The sequence below is a fragment of the Acipenser ruthenus genome, chromosome 5, assembly GCF_902713425.1.
Source record: "Acipenser ruthenus chromosome 5, fAciRut3.2 maternal haplotype, whole genome shotgun sequence".
In the NCBI taxonomy this organism is placed as follows: Eukaryota; Metazoa; Chordata; class Actinopteri; order Acipenseriformes; family Acipenseridae; genus Acipenser; species Acipenser ruthenus.
In genome coordinates, this window is record NC_081193.1 from 37945059 (window position 1) to 37961906 (window position 16848).

General features: G+C 36.7%; 1 protein-coding gene across 2 annotated transcripts in view; it reads left to right on the forward strand.

Moving 5' to 3' along the window:
• LOC117403028 (transmembrane protein 181-like) overlaps positions 1 to 16848 on the forward strand; it is a 37531-nt gene that overhangs the window by 14694 nt on the left and 5989 nt on the right. For both annotated transcript variants that reach the window (XM_034004857.3, XM_034004858.3), the window contains exons 3-15: positions 564 to 628; positions 1132 to 1222; positions 3095 to 3216; positions 3478 to 3597; positions 6089 to 6169; positions 7270 to 7369; positions 7933 to 8063; positions 8451 to 8542; positions 9600 to 9657; positions 9905 to 10007; positions 10113 to 10164; positions 10660 to 10742; positions 14555 to 14644. In XM_034004857.3, the coding sequence (XP_033860748.3) occupies positions 564 to 628; positions 1132 to 1222; positions 3095 to 3216; positions 3478 to 3597; positions 6089 to 6169; positions 7270 to 7369; positions 7933 to 8063; positions 8451 to 8542; positions 9600 to 9657; positions 9905 to 10007; positions 10113 to 10164; positions 10660 to 10742; positions 14555 to 14644 (1188 nt within the window). The remainder of the gene's footprint in view (positions 1 to 563; positions 629 to 1131; positions 1223 to 3094; positions 3217 to 3477; positions 3598 to 6088; positions 6170 to 7269; positions 7370 to 7932; positions 8064 to 8450; positions 8543 to 9599; positions 9658 to 9904; positions 10008 to 10112; positions 10165 to 10659; positions 10743 to 14554; positions 14645 to 16848) is intronic.

Consider the following 16848-nt stretch of genomic DNA (forward strand, 5'->3'; position numbering starts at 1 on the left):
AAAAGCTTGTTTTAACATTGTCTTTATTACGCTGGCGAGAGACCCGCGCTTACAACTGTACTGTCATATTTTCTACATTGTCTTTAAATTATTCAAATTAATAAATCGAAACCCGGATAGTATAAAGAGACTGTGGTAGCGTCTGGTAATTTAAAACCCGGGTTTTCAGGTACCCATGCCGACCTCTAATATAATCACACGTGTAAATTATTATACATGACAGTTATTTCTTTTGGTGACAGAGTATTTGTCAGGTTGAGATGAATTGATATGTTTTCCCACCTCCACTCACTTATGATTGGACTGCCATGGAGAAAATGCTATTGGTTGATTTTATTTTATTTATATATATATATATATATATATATATATATATATATATATATATATATATACATACACACTATGTGTATGTGTGTGTGTGTGTGTGTGTGTGTGTGTTTATATATATATATATATATATATATATATATATATATATATATATATATATATATATATATATATATATAAAAAATATATTAAATTAGTATATTAAAACAATTTATTGTTTTTTCACACAGGTCCTAAAATCATTGACGAGTCAACACTTAATGTGTCCAAGCTGATATCGAACAACACTTTAAAGGTAAGACTACACTTTGTAGCTATTTAATAATGTGCTTAAGAGTGATTCTGTTACTATATGAGATGTGCGTTCTGATTGTCAATATGTCTAGAACTATGCCAAAAAATGAAATATACTATTGGATCCCAGGAAGTGCAGATCATGACATTGATCATTAAAAAACACTATTGGTTTTACTACAACCATAAATGTTATGAGCAAATATTAGTGGAGAAATTGCATAGTTATTCCTGCTAGATGATATTAACGCAATACAAAAGTTGTCAAGAAGATTTCATGCGGAAACATCAGACATTAGGAATCCCAGTTTTTATTCAATTTTCTTCCTTTTTACTGGCCATAGTGGTCCTTAAGCCCCTGTCTGGCAACACTGGATCCTTATCAAGTTCCCTACTGAGGCTCCAGCAGCTAAATTCATTATAGTCTTAAGGCTCACTGCAGTTATGACTGAAGTGGTATGAACAATAAATAATAGCTAAAATATATATATATTATTCTTTTAGACGGGTCCATTCCATCTGAAGTCACCACCATTGTCAACATATAATCAGCAGCTATGGCTCACTTGTCTAATACAGCTGAGTCAGACCGATGGTAAGTGTTTGTGGGAGGGCGAAATCCCTGCTGGGTTGAAATATGTGTGTGTGTGGAATATTGGGATTGGCAGGTAAGGGGCTAAATTCCTCCCTGTCAAAACACTTGGGAATGTGGCTGGAGCTACAGATGTTTAAAAAAGGTTATCACAGGTGTTAATTTAGAATGGATGTTGGTGATAGAGGTGTAGGTTCGTGGTGTGTTGCTGTCATGTGTTTACATCCATGGGTTTTTGTATAGCATTTTGTTTTTGCCTTTTTGTTTTTGTTCATATGTTTTGTTTAGTTTTTGTTCCGTCTTGTTTATAAATAAAAGTGCGGCTTTCTGTGTCTTGAGTCCCTCCCCCTGCCAATAACATCCAGGCTGTGGCGCTACCCTGTGGGATAGTGCCCTTAGAGACTCAGACCAGGAACTGCAGGTTTAACAAAAAAAAAGAAGGAATGGAGCGGAATGAAAGCCTGGAAGAGCAGCAGTACCGGCTAAAGAAAGGAGGGTCTCCATGGTGCCTCGCCTCCTGGACGTGTGCCCCTACGAGGCCTACTATCGGGGTGAGGTGAGCACGGCGGAGGACTGGCTTCTCTGGGGAAAAATCCAACCCCAGCCACCTGCCCAAAAGAGCCAGAAGAAGGAAGCGCTTCCATGGTGCCTCACCTGTGCAGAGTCCGGGCACTCTACAGGGTGCTGCCCGTTTTTTGGGTGAAAAGAAGGAGGTGCCGCATGCCCAAAAGAGGAAGAAGGGAGTGAAGAAGGCGTGGCAGGTCCGGGAGGTAAGCGAGGGAGGTGCTGCCATCCCGAGGGCCCAAGAAGGGAGAGTCGTCTCTGACTGCACGTCTGGAGGGGCTAGCGTTGCTGCCAGCATTGCCGCTGCCAGCGCCGCCACTGCTGGAATACCCTGCGCCCCTGCCAACTACACAGCAGGAGGGCAGCTGAGATGCCTACCTCGAGGTCTCAAGTTGGTTCCCTGCCTGGTCAGCTACCCCCTCCAAGAGGAGGAGGAGGAACCACTGCCGGAGTGCCCCGTGCTGCTGCCAGCATTGCCGTTACCAGCAATGCCACTGCAGGAGTGCCCAGCGTCGCCACGACTGGAGTAAGGGTTGCTGCGGCCAGAATCAGGAGAAAACGAGCCACCGGCTATAGAGAGGTGGGAAGAGGTGAAGAGACCATCGCCACCCCCACACAGGGGGGGAGGAATGTGGCAGGGCGAAAACCCTGCCTGGTTGAAATGTGTGTGTGGAATATTGGGTTGGCAGGGAAGGGTTTAATTCCTCTTGCTGTCATGTGTTTTACGTTTGTGAGTTTTTGTGTAACCTTTTGTTTTGGTCCTTGTGCCTTTCTGCGTTGAGTCTCTCTCCCTGCCAGTAACATCCGGGCCGCGTCGCTACCCTGTCGCAGTGTTCTAATGTCTCGCTGCCATGGTAGAATTCGCTGTGGAAATTCAGAAGTTCACAACGCTTTGGGAGAGGCAAGATTATAAACCAGAGCTGGAATATCCAATAGCTATAGCTACACAGTAGGACAACAGTGGTTACTAAATAGTTGCACAAAAGGTATATGTGTTCTCTGACTTCAGTAAACTAAACAGTACTGTTTACACTTAGCCACTTATCTATTGTTCCAAATTCTCCAAGAAGCACAACCTGCAAAACAAACATTCAGACATTGCTGAAACAGTGCTCTCTATTTAGTAAGCCATGCAGCTTGTACAGTACTAATGTAACTTGGGTACATTTGTAACAAAGCAAGCAAGTAATTTACTAAATTTAATTTAATTTAGTGTCTGATATCTCCTGAGTTTAGTAGTAGTAAACTGAATATGTACAGGTGTAAATGTGGGTGTTCTATGTTTCACTGTATGTCTCTTCTGCATTCTAGGTATTGAATTTTCTAAAGAGGTTGATATGAAAGTTGAAATAAAAGGTGTAATGAACGATGCTAGTGTGAGGAACATCTATAACAGTGTTCATAATCGTAGCAGATTGCTTCACTGTGGTGCTGTAAGTATTACACAAGCTTATAAAATCTCAGTGACTTTTTCCTAAATTTTTTTTGGTTGTGTTGAATAAACCTGGCCCTCAATGTAATGCAGCAAATCAAATACATTTTCTTCAGTGCAATTTTGTGTCCCATTATAGAACTGTATTTAAAAGGTACATGCATTGATTGTTTATCAGTTTCCTTTGGGCCTGAAAGAAAATCTGTATTAATTTAAATAATTCAAGAAATGTAACATTCATCTTTCCTTTGTACATTTTCAGACATGTGATGAAATCATTGTGGTACACCTTGGGTATCTAAATTATACACAGTATCAGATAAACATTAACTTCACGAAACTCCAGACAATGAAATACAATATTAATGAGATAATCTTCACGGTAAGTACAGAATTTTAAAATAAAATATAATAATAGTAATTCAAATTACATTTATGGAAATAAAAATTATTCTAAAATGATTCAACAGTGGTGGATCCTGATACCACGACCATAACTGCTGTATCGTGTACCTCTTTACACATGGTTTTAATTGTATTTCGTGATGTTAATAAGAGGGTCAATAAATGGGATTTAGTAAGGGATAAACAACGATGAGTGTTGAATTACACAGATTCAACACTTGCCTTTGTTTATGCTACTTAAAACATTTCTTCCTAATTGATACTTGTTTGGTAATGAGATTCAATTGATGTTAATTTGTCATTGGATTTGGTTTTTGCTCTTTTGTTATGCTTGATTCAAACAGTTAAAATGTTTGTCTCTCATATTCTGGGAATGTTGTCATGAGTCCCACTTACACAGACAAAAGTAGAGAGGACTATGTTTTAGATGTAGAAATGGTATTTGCTTTTCTGTTGAATTGTTCTGACTGTGGTTTCATTGATGAATCAACAGTTTTCTGTAGAATTGTAGCACAAACTGGATTTATTAATCATATCTGCCCCACACACTCAAAGCCACGCAGCCACTTTGAATTAGAAGATTCATAGAATTAATCGATCAAGATTGTGACATCACAGAAATGTTTTCATTACAGATAAAACCCCTTTTTCAGGAGGATGCATTTGTTGGGCTTCCTCCTGTCTAAGTTGGAGATGAAGATTTCAGTTAGGCAGGACAGTCTGACTGATGTATCCTCTAAGATAAAGTTTTTTTTTTTTTTGTTGATAAATTGATTAAAATTGTATGAATTTGATTAGTAGCAAATAATTAATGATGTAGTGGGGGATTACCGTTCATTTAATTAAAATAATTATTTGTGACATGAAGCTTAAAGTTATGAAAACAAAATATTCTACAAAATACTTTACCATAAAAACTTTGAATAAATCGATTTTGTAGGTGTTTTTGCGGAGCCCTTAAAAGGGAGGAAGCGACTAATACACCAGTGCGATGTATGCACCGGTGTGTCTAATATTAAACTACTGTACCAGTGCCACAATGGGATTACTACAGCCATGGGTATGGCTCACACAAACTGTCAACAACCCGATTTATTTTTTTCAGGATCTATGGCATTCAGGTCATGTTGCTAGGTAGAAACACAAAACCACTGTTCTAATTAACAGTTTTAATTTGTTACTCTCAATATCCTTAGTCGTTTTGAATGTTAAACAGAAGCTTTCAGACTTCTGACTGACCTCTCAAACGTCACAGCTATACTGCTTCACTGTTAACACAATAGCTGTCAGTCTCTATGAATTTCCTTATTCCCACCCTCCTGAGCCATTGATTTGTCAACATTCAAACTGACCCCGCCCCTGGTATCCGTACCAAACAGCTATTGGTTAGAAAGCTGAGTAGTAAACTTGTCAAGTCTTCCACTCATTGTAACTGCAATGCTGTAATAATGCAGGTGACTTTGAGACTGGATAAAGTAGGACAGTAAGAAAATAAAGAAAATGCTACTCAACAGGTTTGAAATTGCATGTTGTTGAATTTGCAGAAATGCATGTTAATCACAATGCTGAAAAAAGTATGTGACGAGACAAAACAGAGAAACTTAAAATGGCCAAAGAAAAACAAGCTGATAGAGGTTTATGGCCTGATTTGTAGAAAACATTTTGTTTGAATGGAGTGCTTTGAATGACTTTAATACATACTGTAACTTGTTCTATATGTCAGTGCAACACAGTGGTACACTTGTAAATGTGTATGGTTAGGGTTCTGATTAACAAAACAAAATTAATGTATTTGTACAGCTGGAAATTGAATGCAATTGAACTGCACTGTATGCAACACTAAAATGTTTTTTTTTACTGGTTATTAAATGGTGCACTGATTAGTTTTATTTTATTTTTTTAATTGATGCAAGCAGCACTGTTTTAATACTTTTTTTCTTTTAAATTTGAATAAATACAACAAATTTGTAAAAGCCAATGCAGCAGGAACTATTGTCTAAGTATGGTTTAGGAAAGAAATGTTCAGGAAAGCAAAGAAGATATGTTCTTGAACTTGTTTGGGTACTCGATAAGCTAAAATAAAATACCGGTAGTTTAATACAGATGTGATGTGGGATGTATAACATTGATTTTACGCTCTGTTAATTGTTACTTTGAAAAATGAAAAACAATCACTGTAAAATTAATGGAATAAAATGTTACAAACAAGGGTTATTTTGAAACTAAACCTGTGTATCTTTTTTTTTTTATTAGTGTTGAGCATGTAGAAAAAAATAAATTGTAAAAAGTATTTGAAACCTAAAGGTGTTTTTTTCTAAATTTGAAGTCTCATAAAGGTGGGGAGCGACCTATAAAACGATTTTTGTGGCAAATGGCTCATGTATATTTTGACATTTTAAAATGCAGAAGTAATTGATCACTTTTTATTCACATTACCCTTTTGAATTCATTGTTTTTTGCCCCTGCAGTGGAAGGTCTACAATCCCTCATTTTCTCAAGTTGAAATCTGGTTTCGATTTGTTTTCGTGGTCTTCACATTCATGGTTACAGTAAGTATAAAAAAATGACAAATGTACAGTTTATTTAAAAAAAAGAAGAGAGATTGAAAACAGTGGAGCATTTTATTTTTTGATTCCTTGATCTCAAATACAGTAGCCATATTGGTCCCGAAATGTAATGCATACAAACATGTAGATATTGGACAATACAGTCAAGTCTAGTACTAGCATTATTGGTCTGGGGATGTTGGGGATACACATACACTTATTCCACAGCTAAAAGAGTAAGTAGTGGGGTTTCCGAAAAATATAGCGTTATAGGTCGCCACGTGTTGTTTAAATAATGTACAGGTCGTTTCTTTTCATTGTTAACATCCTGACAACTTTTTACACTTTGAATTTTTAGAATCTGTTTCAAAGCTATTTGAGATCTGTCCTCTAAGTCACTCCAGGAAGAGTGATTTAAAAAAAAAAAAAAAAAACATAAGTGCTTTGGCTTTTCTGTTCCGTGCCACTTCATGGATCGTTATTGCTGTGTTACCTGTTTAATAATGTGGCAATAATCATTACACTATCAGTGCAGTGCCATTTTGTAAATAGCTTTGAAATGGATTTAAAGCTTTATGTATAAAAAGTTAACAATGAAAAGAAAAATTCCCGGTACGTTATTTAAATAAACAGTTGTAGCAACATTTTTTGGAACCCCGCTACTTACTCTTTTTAAGGTAAGATTATTGGCTTTTCTAGGGTGTCTGGTTTATGATGCCATCTTTAAGGAATGATCTTCTGTATTAGCACCCCGCCCCGCTGACTGCGACACCATACTGATTGTCCAATAGAAATCCAGCATTGGGTGATTTCTCTCTAGTGCAGCCCACAGTGATCCTGCCTACCAGATTTAACCCATTAGTATCCTCAGAGGCACAGACAAAACAAAGTAATGCCTTTGAAATATTTAAATAAAAGAATGTAAAAATCCAAAGTGATGTGTTATATATATATATTTTGTTCATCAAGAAGTCCAATAACCTAAATTTAACAGTTTTTTTGTGCCTTGCACAGCAGTAGTTTTTGGTAGCCCTGTAAAGTTTGTACAGAGTTAAGAGCATCCCTGTAATGTCTGTCTGTCTGTCTTTCTTTCTTTCTTTCAGTGCTTGTTTGCTCACTCCCTCCGGAAGTTCTCCATGAGAGACTGGGGAATCGAACAGAAATGGATGTCTATCTTGTTACCACTGTTGCTGCTTTATAATGGTTAGGCACCATTCTCCTTATTTCAGGCTTTCAGTGTTGAATGTACGCTTTTCTTTTGAAATGCCAAATTTATAATGTCATTGTTATGTAAGCTCTGGGCAAAATGTTGAAATGGGTGTTCTTCACTTTGACCTGTGACTTGAGATAGATTCCATAAGATCATGTGCCAAATATACCACAGAAGTATTTGGTACACAGCTTTATTCTCAGATGTTTCTCAATTGAGTCAACCTGTGTTGCCCAGTAACATTTTTGCCACACTGTTGTAACCTTTAGGCCTAGGCCATATCAATGAATCCCTTTTTCAAGTTACTGCATTTACACTTGGTACTGTTTTCTATGATTCAGACAAATCCCATTATTGGTGTTGTCCAGAAAACACTACCCATCTCACTGCTACGTTGTTCTAACCACTACATATTAATGATCCAGACCTTTTTCAAATATCCGTTGTACTTCATGTTTACAAACTATTCCATCAGAGATGCCTTACCCTTGATTTTTTCACTGACACCACTGTAACTGTGCTGCACAATTTCTAAAGCTTTTGTGCCTTGTTTTAGATCCATTCTTCCCCCTCTCATTCCTGATGAACAGCTGGTTTCCAGGGATGCTGGATGATCTTTTCCAGGCTATATTCCTGTGTGCACTGTTGCTATTCTGGCTCTGTGTCTACCATGGAATTCGGGTTCAGGTAACGGAGAGACATTTTTACATCTTTGTCTCTTTGAAGGTCAGCATCTATGATAATAAAGCAGAATATCTGATTCAGCTGAAGTCTGTTTTAACCCTCGGGTGTCAACCCTGGGGTCTCTTTAAGGCAGTGAATAATGAAGTAAAAATATAGTTGCCAATCAAGGGCTGAAGAAACTTTATTCTCCCCCAATGCTGATAATAAAGGAGATATGGTGCACAGATTGATACAGTATATGTGCACTTTAAGACATTGATAAAAACGTCTTGTGAAAATGTTTGTCTAACAGTTTCTTTTTAGTACTTCTGATAAATTAAACTAGTATAGCACCTTCATCGATGTGCAAGGTTTCCAAGTTGATTATTTCAACTTGTGTTTCTTTTTTAGGGAGAACGGAAGTGTTTGACATTCTATATGCCCAAGCTTTTTATTGTTGGCCTTCTTTGGTTATCTGCTGTAACTCTTGGGATATGGCAAACGTAAGTAATATAGTACCTAAAAAAGCTTTTTCTTTTATCAGTGTTCAAATAATTTCTAATACTCTTTAATTTAGAATTTGGAATGTTTATTACTAGTATATTTTTCTTAATATACATACATTCAAATTTAAATAAACAAAAATAGTTATGCCATCAAGTTTCCATACTGAACGTTGGGCAGCTGTCCCTACTGAGCAAAAAGATTACTTGATATAAATATATTGTATTTATATTATTATTTTGACTTTCATGGTCTTGAAAGCTAGTAATTTTATATCATAGGTAATCTATTAAACGATTTAAATATTAGTACCAAATTGTCGACATTATGCACCATTACTTTATAGAAAATGACCTGAATACATGTTTTTTTTGTCTTTTGCTTTCACTAATGTTTGAATATACTTTTTACTTTTCCCTCTAATGCTGTAGCCTCCATGGTTACTAGACTAGTTCCATTTCATACACTCAAAATCACTAGTGTATCTTCAGTGGTGTAACAGAATAATTTGATTGGATAGAAAGATTCTTATGGTGCATGTAATCAGTAATGTTATCTTTTCATATATCCATTTTACTTTTCAGGCTTACAAACCATTCAGTCTGATATGAGACTTGCATTTCTAGTTTCTGTTTGTGTTCTAAGTTCTGTGATGAAAGGTGTGTGTGTGTCTGTGTGTGTGTGTGTGTGTGTGAGTTTTCATGCAATTCAATACTGGTCTGACTTGCCCAGCTTGTTTGCTCGATAATCACTGTGGGTCAGGTAGCTTGCTTCTGTTTTGACATCCTCTTCAGTCACTTAACTGGAGGTGAATAATTATGCAAGCATACTAGTTGTACTCACTTCCCCGTGAAGATTTAGTTGATATAACTGAGACCGTTACAGTACAATAAGTGAATCTAATTAAATAAGTCATGCACATGCATGTGAGTGATGTTCAGAAAAGTAAACTATAAACTGCTTTGAACTATAAAGCACATTTCATATGGTAGAAGACAAAGGTTGGAGGGCATATTTTATTAAATGTAAAATTGTTTATTTTTCTCCCTTTTTAAGAGTGAATGAGCTGCATGACCCAACCTATCAATTCAAAGTAGACACTGGCAATTTCCAGGTAAGCAGTGACAACGTATTTTAAACGGATCATAAAACAATATTCACTTATTATTATATTAGCTGAAATTGTATTATTTCATTAAATAATGAAAAGTATTTTTTTTTTCTGTGAACCATTATGGATGTGGATTAAAAAAAAAAAAAAAAAACTTACCAAAACGTCTTCATAAAGTTGCTTTTAATTGAGCTACAGGTGTAGTTGTAATCTACATGTTTACATTCTTTTTTTTTTTTTTTATTTGAAGGGAATGAAGGTTTTCTTTCTGATTGTGGTCTCCTTGTATATTTTATATCTGATCTTCTTGATCGTACGAGCCTGCTCCGAGTTGAAAAATACGACATACATCGGTAGGTTCTTTTGATTTTTGTTTTGACTGTATCATTTAAAAGCAACATGATTTTGTACTTCTAATGTTATTGTTTTTGTTTTTGTTTTGTATTTGCTACTTCCAGATCTTAGATTGAAGTTTTTGACTGCATTGACGTTTGTCGTGTTAATTATCAGGTAAGAGTGCCACACATTTACACTCGCAAAGAAATTATTTTTTTGTTTTACACAGTGCATATCTCTTTCAAAAGAATAACTGGATATGCTTTCTGTAATGCACTATTACTATCACCTTTAATTTTTCTACACATCACTTGATTACAATACACTTTTGATGCTACCATATTGCAAGCAGTGGGTATTTTTGCAAGCTTCTGAAACTACTTGTGGGATTCTGATGGTTCTACAAAACAAGCTGCCGATACCATGTCTGTATCCTTGCAGTTTTCAGCATTTGTTTGATCACATCCATTACACTTAGTTACTATCTGAAATGCTTGACTGTAGTTCCTTATAAGTTTTACTTAAACCTACTTTCATTTAGGTTGGGCCTCTACAAGACTACATGTGTAATACTAAATGTGCCCTAAATATAGCCTCTTGTTCTGCAGTCTAGTAATAGTTGATGAGGCTGTAATGATGCAATCAGTTTTCAATTTCTTAATTTTCCAGCATCACAATACTCTACCTGAGGTTTGGATCAAAAGTTTTGCAAGACAACTTTGTAGCTGAGCTGTCAACCAACTATCAAAACTATATCCTTTCAAGATGATAATCAGAAATACCTGCTGTTCTAAATTCTAAAGTCATTTTTGTGGTTGTGTTTGAATATTAACGAGCAAGTTGCTTCAAATGAGAACTTTTTTTCACCTTTTCCTTACCTTTTTTTCTGATATTTGCAATTGTTCTGAGTAGTTCTGAATATGAACTTGAGTGACTTAACCCTTTTGCGGTCCATTTATTCAGCGTGTCTCAGGCGCGTCAGGTCCAATTTATTTTCACACACGCAGTTTATTTTAGACGCGCTGTTTAAAAGTGTGTTTTTTCACAGTAAAACAGGTTTAAAAGGCACTGCATATCAACAGGAGACTCAGTACTGCATCTCTAGCCCCGCCTCACCCCTTGTTCGCTGTATTTTTCACATACGTCTTCATAGTCGTGTATACCGATAAATCATCTCCTGATGACTCGTTTTATCACCAAACTCCTCAATGATGCGATCCAAGTCATTATTTTATTACTTCAACATCTCCAAAAGCTCTGCAAATGTCTGATATTCTTTGAGCGCTGGATGCGGAAGCAGCTATCTTGTTTGTTTACGTCCGTGTTATATCTGCGGTGCCGGGGCTATCTGTATTGCTCAGATACGCCCCCCCACCTCCCCCTCCCCTTTGTTTTTTTTTTATTTTTGTTTTTATTTTTTTGGGGGGGCCTTTTCTCAGCTCCTATTGGTCTCACTCAGCCATTGAATTGTTTTCTCGACTTTTTCTGGAAAAAAAACGACTAGGGACCTGTGTTTTTACGTCTTTTTGATGATGTCGGACAGGGAAAGGAAAAATTGTAATGTCTGGCCTGATCCGACATAAGACCGCAAAGGGTTAAAGGACGAACTATGAAGAAATGTCCCTACGAAATGGACATGGAAGTTACAAACTGGGGCAGTGCTTTGATCTGTTTTGAAAAGCCCCACGACTTGTCGAAGTTGCCATAACTTCTATTTTTATCTTCTCTTGCTCCTTCCAGTTATGGCTACCAGTAAGTGTCCTTTAGTTTGACCCCTCACTGAAAACAATTTGTTTTTCAAAAGAGATGGCTGCAGGTTTATTTGAGTAATACTTGGATGCGTCAGTTTAATTATCATGACACTTAGTCCACACAATGTAATTTATCATCCAGTCAGTGTTAGATCAAAATCTGATTGTTTTGGATTTTTGTTATTTGATGGGTCAGTGGTCACTACAGGTATAGATTGAAATCCAGTACCAGAATGGGAAGTGAAATGAGTTCTGGTATCTTCAGTACGTTACTGAGCTTTTCAAAAGAGTTCAAAGCACGTTCTAGGGATGTGCACGACAAATATTTTGACTATCGATAATTCCACAGCTGTTGAGGTCGACTAATCGAATAGTCGCCCCCCCCCCCCCCCCCGCCTCCCATTCAAAATTAGACGTACATTAAATGCGAAATAATGCAAAGTGACAATTATTGCAATTGCAATAAATTCTGAACTTTATTTTAAAATACTTAGCTAACACAACAACTTTAACAACTTTGTTAAATAAACATTAGGCTATGTAAAAAATACCTTCCTATTAGGAAACATACAGAAATGCCATAACAGCAGCAATAACATAAGCATACCGTCAACTCTCGTGTGAGACTCTCGTATTTTGCAAGCAAGTGTTATTTTTTTTACCGATATTGTCACAAGCTTTTCCGTTAATTACAATTTCAAATGAACTATAAAGGTTGTGACAATTAAAAAAAAAAAAAAAAAGTATAATTTTTATTCAATTATTAATTTAATTTTCATTCAATAATAGTTTAGCAATGTGAGCTGCGAGGCAAATGCCTTAACATTAGCATCCTTGTGGCAATAATGTTTTCCGGTCATAACAGCGAAATACAAAATGCATTAGACTATCTAGCTAGCTAATTTATACAATCCACTTAACTAAACGATTTACTTTTCCTACGTTTTCAAACCACACACAACATATAGACTACCGGTCTACGTTAAATCAAATCGGAAACATACCTGTGCGTTCGAGTTCCAGTGAATAAAAAATAAATAGCCTGTATCGGCAACAGCTTGCTATGTATGTAGCTAGCTTAATAATATTAATAAATAAATGAATGAACAAAAAGGCCTGAGTGGCATTAACGCACTAGCCTTCCATGGAAGCAAAAAAATCCTAACTAAAACTTTAGGAATAGTTAGGCTAGCAATGTCCATTATTATCATCATTGTTCACTTATTCTTGTTTAATCAGCATGTCCATCAGGTCCGGCAATACTGCAGCAGACGGTGCTCAGGCAGAGTTGTTTGTTTTTGTTTCAACTTCAGAGCCTCAGTAGCTATTGCACTGTGATGAAAATGCGACACAAGACGGCTGGCCGCACCGACTACATTATGTATGGCACCAAGTTTAAAGCCATCGTTGAAGGCGAGCTGCAGAGTGTGTGCAAAGCACAAATTCGAGTCCCATTCAACAAACTCCGAAGATGATGTTGCTGGCATTGTCGTGAACACAGGCAGTGATTTCCCCCCTAGTTAAACCCGAATGGTCTACAGCGGTGTTTAACACATTTGCGAGATTCTCTGCTGTATGCCTCTCTGGCGTGGCGCGAGTCTGTAGAACTACGTTTTTCATTTCCCAATCCTCGATGAAATGACAGGTTATTATGACGTACGACTCGGTATTCGGTGCAGTCCACGCATCTGTAGTAATCACCACCTTCTCAGCCTTTGACAAGTTTCTGCGGACAGACGCTGCTGAATCGGCATGCATTTTTTTCGAGTCGAGTTCCACAAATTTCATCAACTCCCGAAATCCCTCACCTTCAACAAACCTTATGAGAAGCATATCCTTTGCCACCATATTAGCAATAAGGGCTGATGTTTTTCAGCACGTACGACGTTGTCACACTGACGAGGCCTCACCGCAAAGGATGCAATGGCGGTTTGTTGCGGTCCTCTTTTCTTTTCTGTCGTTGCTAGCGTCACAGAAGGGTGTTTGGCTTTTAAGTGGGTTAACATACCAGTTGTAGATTTGTGGTAGTTTAATTGCACTGCACATATTTTACACTTAACAGTGTTTTCATTTACTTTGTCAGAGTATTTCTATGCAGAACTTTTCTGTGAGTAAGCCATCGTTAGCCGAGGTACGTTCTAGTTTAGCCAATCACAGACAAGAAATAACAAATCCCACCCTCCAGTCAATCTTCATTACCGCTACATAGAGAGCCAATCAGCAGTACAGGCTTTAAAATAAAATCAATATATACATTTTTTTTTTTTTTAGCTTTCGAATGTTGGATTCACTTGTCGATAGGTGCCATCGTTATCGAATAGTCGAATGTTCGACTATTCGGTCTCACCCCTAGCACGTTCTCAGCTCATATGAAAAACATATATAAAACTATCTGAGCAGCTGTACTCGGAACTACTCACGAGAATTGCAAATGCCATGAAAAGGTAAGGGAAAGTAAAAACAAAAAATGGCAAATGGCATTTGAAGCTGCAGGCTCTTTAAGGTAAGGGGATGTATTTCCTGCTTGTGAGACTCCTGTGAGCTGCTGTTTAGTTATGGCTAATCATAACTGTTTATTAACGGTTTATCATAAATGACTGGTTTTAGAAACAGCCTATTGTGTGGTTTTTTTTTGTTTGTTTTAGCTCTTGGGTTATCAGCATTTTTATATATATTTTTTCCTGACTGGCTATTAAATTGTCATCTTTTCATTCTCATTTTGGATAGCATACAGATGTTTTGACTAAGTAGTGTGGCTCTTGTGAGAATGCTTTAATACTCTTGTGTAAGATATTCCTTGACTCTGTACGCACCAGCTGAATTTTTATCCTTCTATGGTTTATTGAACTTTTACCTCTACACGTTGGCCTTTGTGTACTCTCCTTCAAAAAATGCTCGATATGGTAAGTTACATGTCCCTGTTAAACACCGTAAGAATTAGCCATTGGTTGTTGTGGTGGGGTAGCTTCCGCGCCAAGGCTGGTACTGGCAGGAAGGAGACGCAGAGACAGAACTTGCAAGAGTTAACGTTTTGGAAAATTAATAAACAAAACACAAACAAACAGGCACAATGGCCAAAACAAGCAGTTTAACAAAATTATATATATATATATATATATATATATATATATATATATATATATATATATATATATATATACACCCTGCCACACTGCCACCGTTATCTTTTGCTCTTCTTTCATTTTCAGCCACACTATGGTATACACGTTTCGAAGACTTTAGATAATTTGTCCAAACTAAGTTCTTTCATTAGGTATTGGAGTCTATTTTAATGATCTAAACAGTCATGTATAGGTGTTTATTCATGGGCTTGGTTTCCCTGTATTTTTATTGTATGTAGTAATGTTAATACTACGTTCCCTCTAAGACTTTCATTTAGTTAGCCACTGTGGCTAAAGTAACTTAACATTTTTTAGCCACACTGGAAAAACTTAAGCCACTTAACAATACTGTAAACAAGTTAAACATACTGTTTCACAAGAGACTATTTTTTTTTTTTACTATTTTATTTGAAAACACGTAGATCTTTAAATGTCAGACCGTACCCTTTACAATACACATAAACAGTATATTTAAAGTGCACTATAACTCTGATTCCCATTTAATAAATGCCAAACTTAGTCCTGCATGAAAAAAACGTCATTTTACAGATTTCCTAAATTCTGAATAGGTTTGCATAATCCTTTACATTATTTTGACTGACGCGGTTTTCTTTCCACTGCAGGACAGTGCTATTAGTGTATGTTAATATTAATGCCTACCTGACCAGCCGCAGCTCTAGTTACACAAGCTTGTACTAATGTGATTAATAATATCAGTAGGATTGTACAGCCACTACTGTGTTTTAAAACTTTTTTTTTTTACTGTGTTCTTTCACCTGGGACTACTGACAGTAATATTGCACCGATTCTGACATTAAAACTCAATATATCATAGTGAGACAAATCCTTCTTTTTAAAATAATAAATGTGTTTATTTTTTAATTAAATTGTTCCTCTTTCAAATCCACTCTGTTACTATTTCCAAAATATATTTCAACACATTTTAAAGAGATAGCAAACAAACAAATAAATAAATAAATAAATAAAAAACTTAGCTGTGATCTTTTGAAGCTGTGTGTTTCTGGTTTGCCGTCTGTGAAAATGTTCTTTCGGGACCAGAGGGTATGTTTGAAACCATGACTGCTTCATCTCCCTGTGACTATCACGGTCATATTTTAGTTATGTGTACATGGTTGGTATTCCTTGGGCTACATCTTTCGGAACATGATTCTGATCATTTGTCTGTACAATTGTTTATAATATATATATATATATATATAATACAGTGCCTTGCAAAAGTATTCAGACCCCTGACCAATTCTCTCATATTACTGAATTACAAATGGTACATTGAAATTTCGTTCTGTTTGATATTTTATTTTAAAACACTGAAACTCAAAATCAATTATTGTAAGGTGACATTGGTTTTATGTTCAGAAATATTTTTAAGAAAAATAAAAAACTGAAATATCTTGCTTGTATAAGTATTCAACACAGCCACCTTTCGCTGCAATAACAGCTTTAAGTCTTTTGGGGTAAGTATGTACCAGCTTTGCACACAGTGTCGGAGTGATTTTGGCCCATTCTTCTTGGCAGATTTGCTCCAGGTTGTTCAGGTTGGTTGGACGACGCTTGTGGACCGCAATTTTCAAATAGTGCCACAGATTCTCAATGGGATTGAGATCAGGACTTTGACTGGGCCACTGTAGGACATTCACGTTTTTGTTCTTGAGCCACTCCAATGTTGCTTTGGCCTTGTGCTTGGGATCATTGTCCTGCTGAAAGGTGAATTTCCTCCCAAGCTTCAGTTTTTTATCGGACTGAAGCAGGTTCTCTTGCAGTATTTCCCTGTATTTTGCTCCATCCATTCTTCCTTCAATTTTAACAAGATGCCCAGTCCCTGCTGATGAGAAGCATCCCCACAGCATGATGCTGCACCACCATACTTCACTGTAGGGATGGTGTGTCTTGAGGCATGGGCAGTGTTAGGTTTGCGTCACACATAGCGCTTTGAGTTTTGACCAAAAAGCTCTATCTTGGTCTCA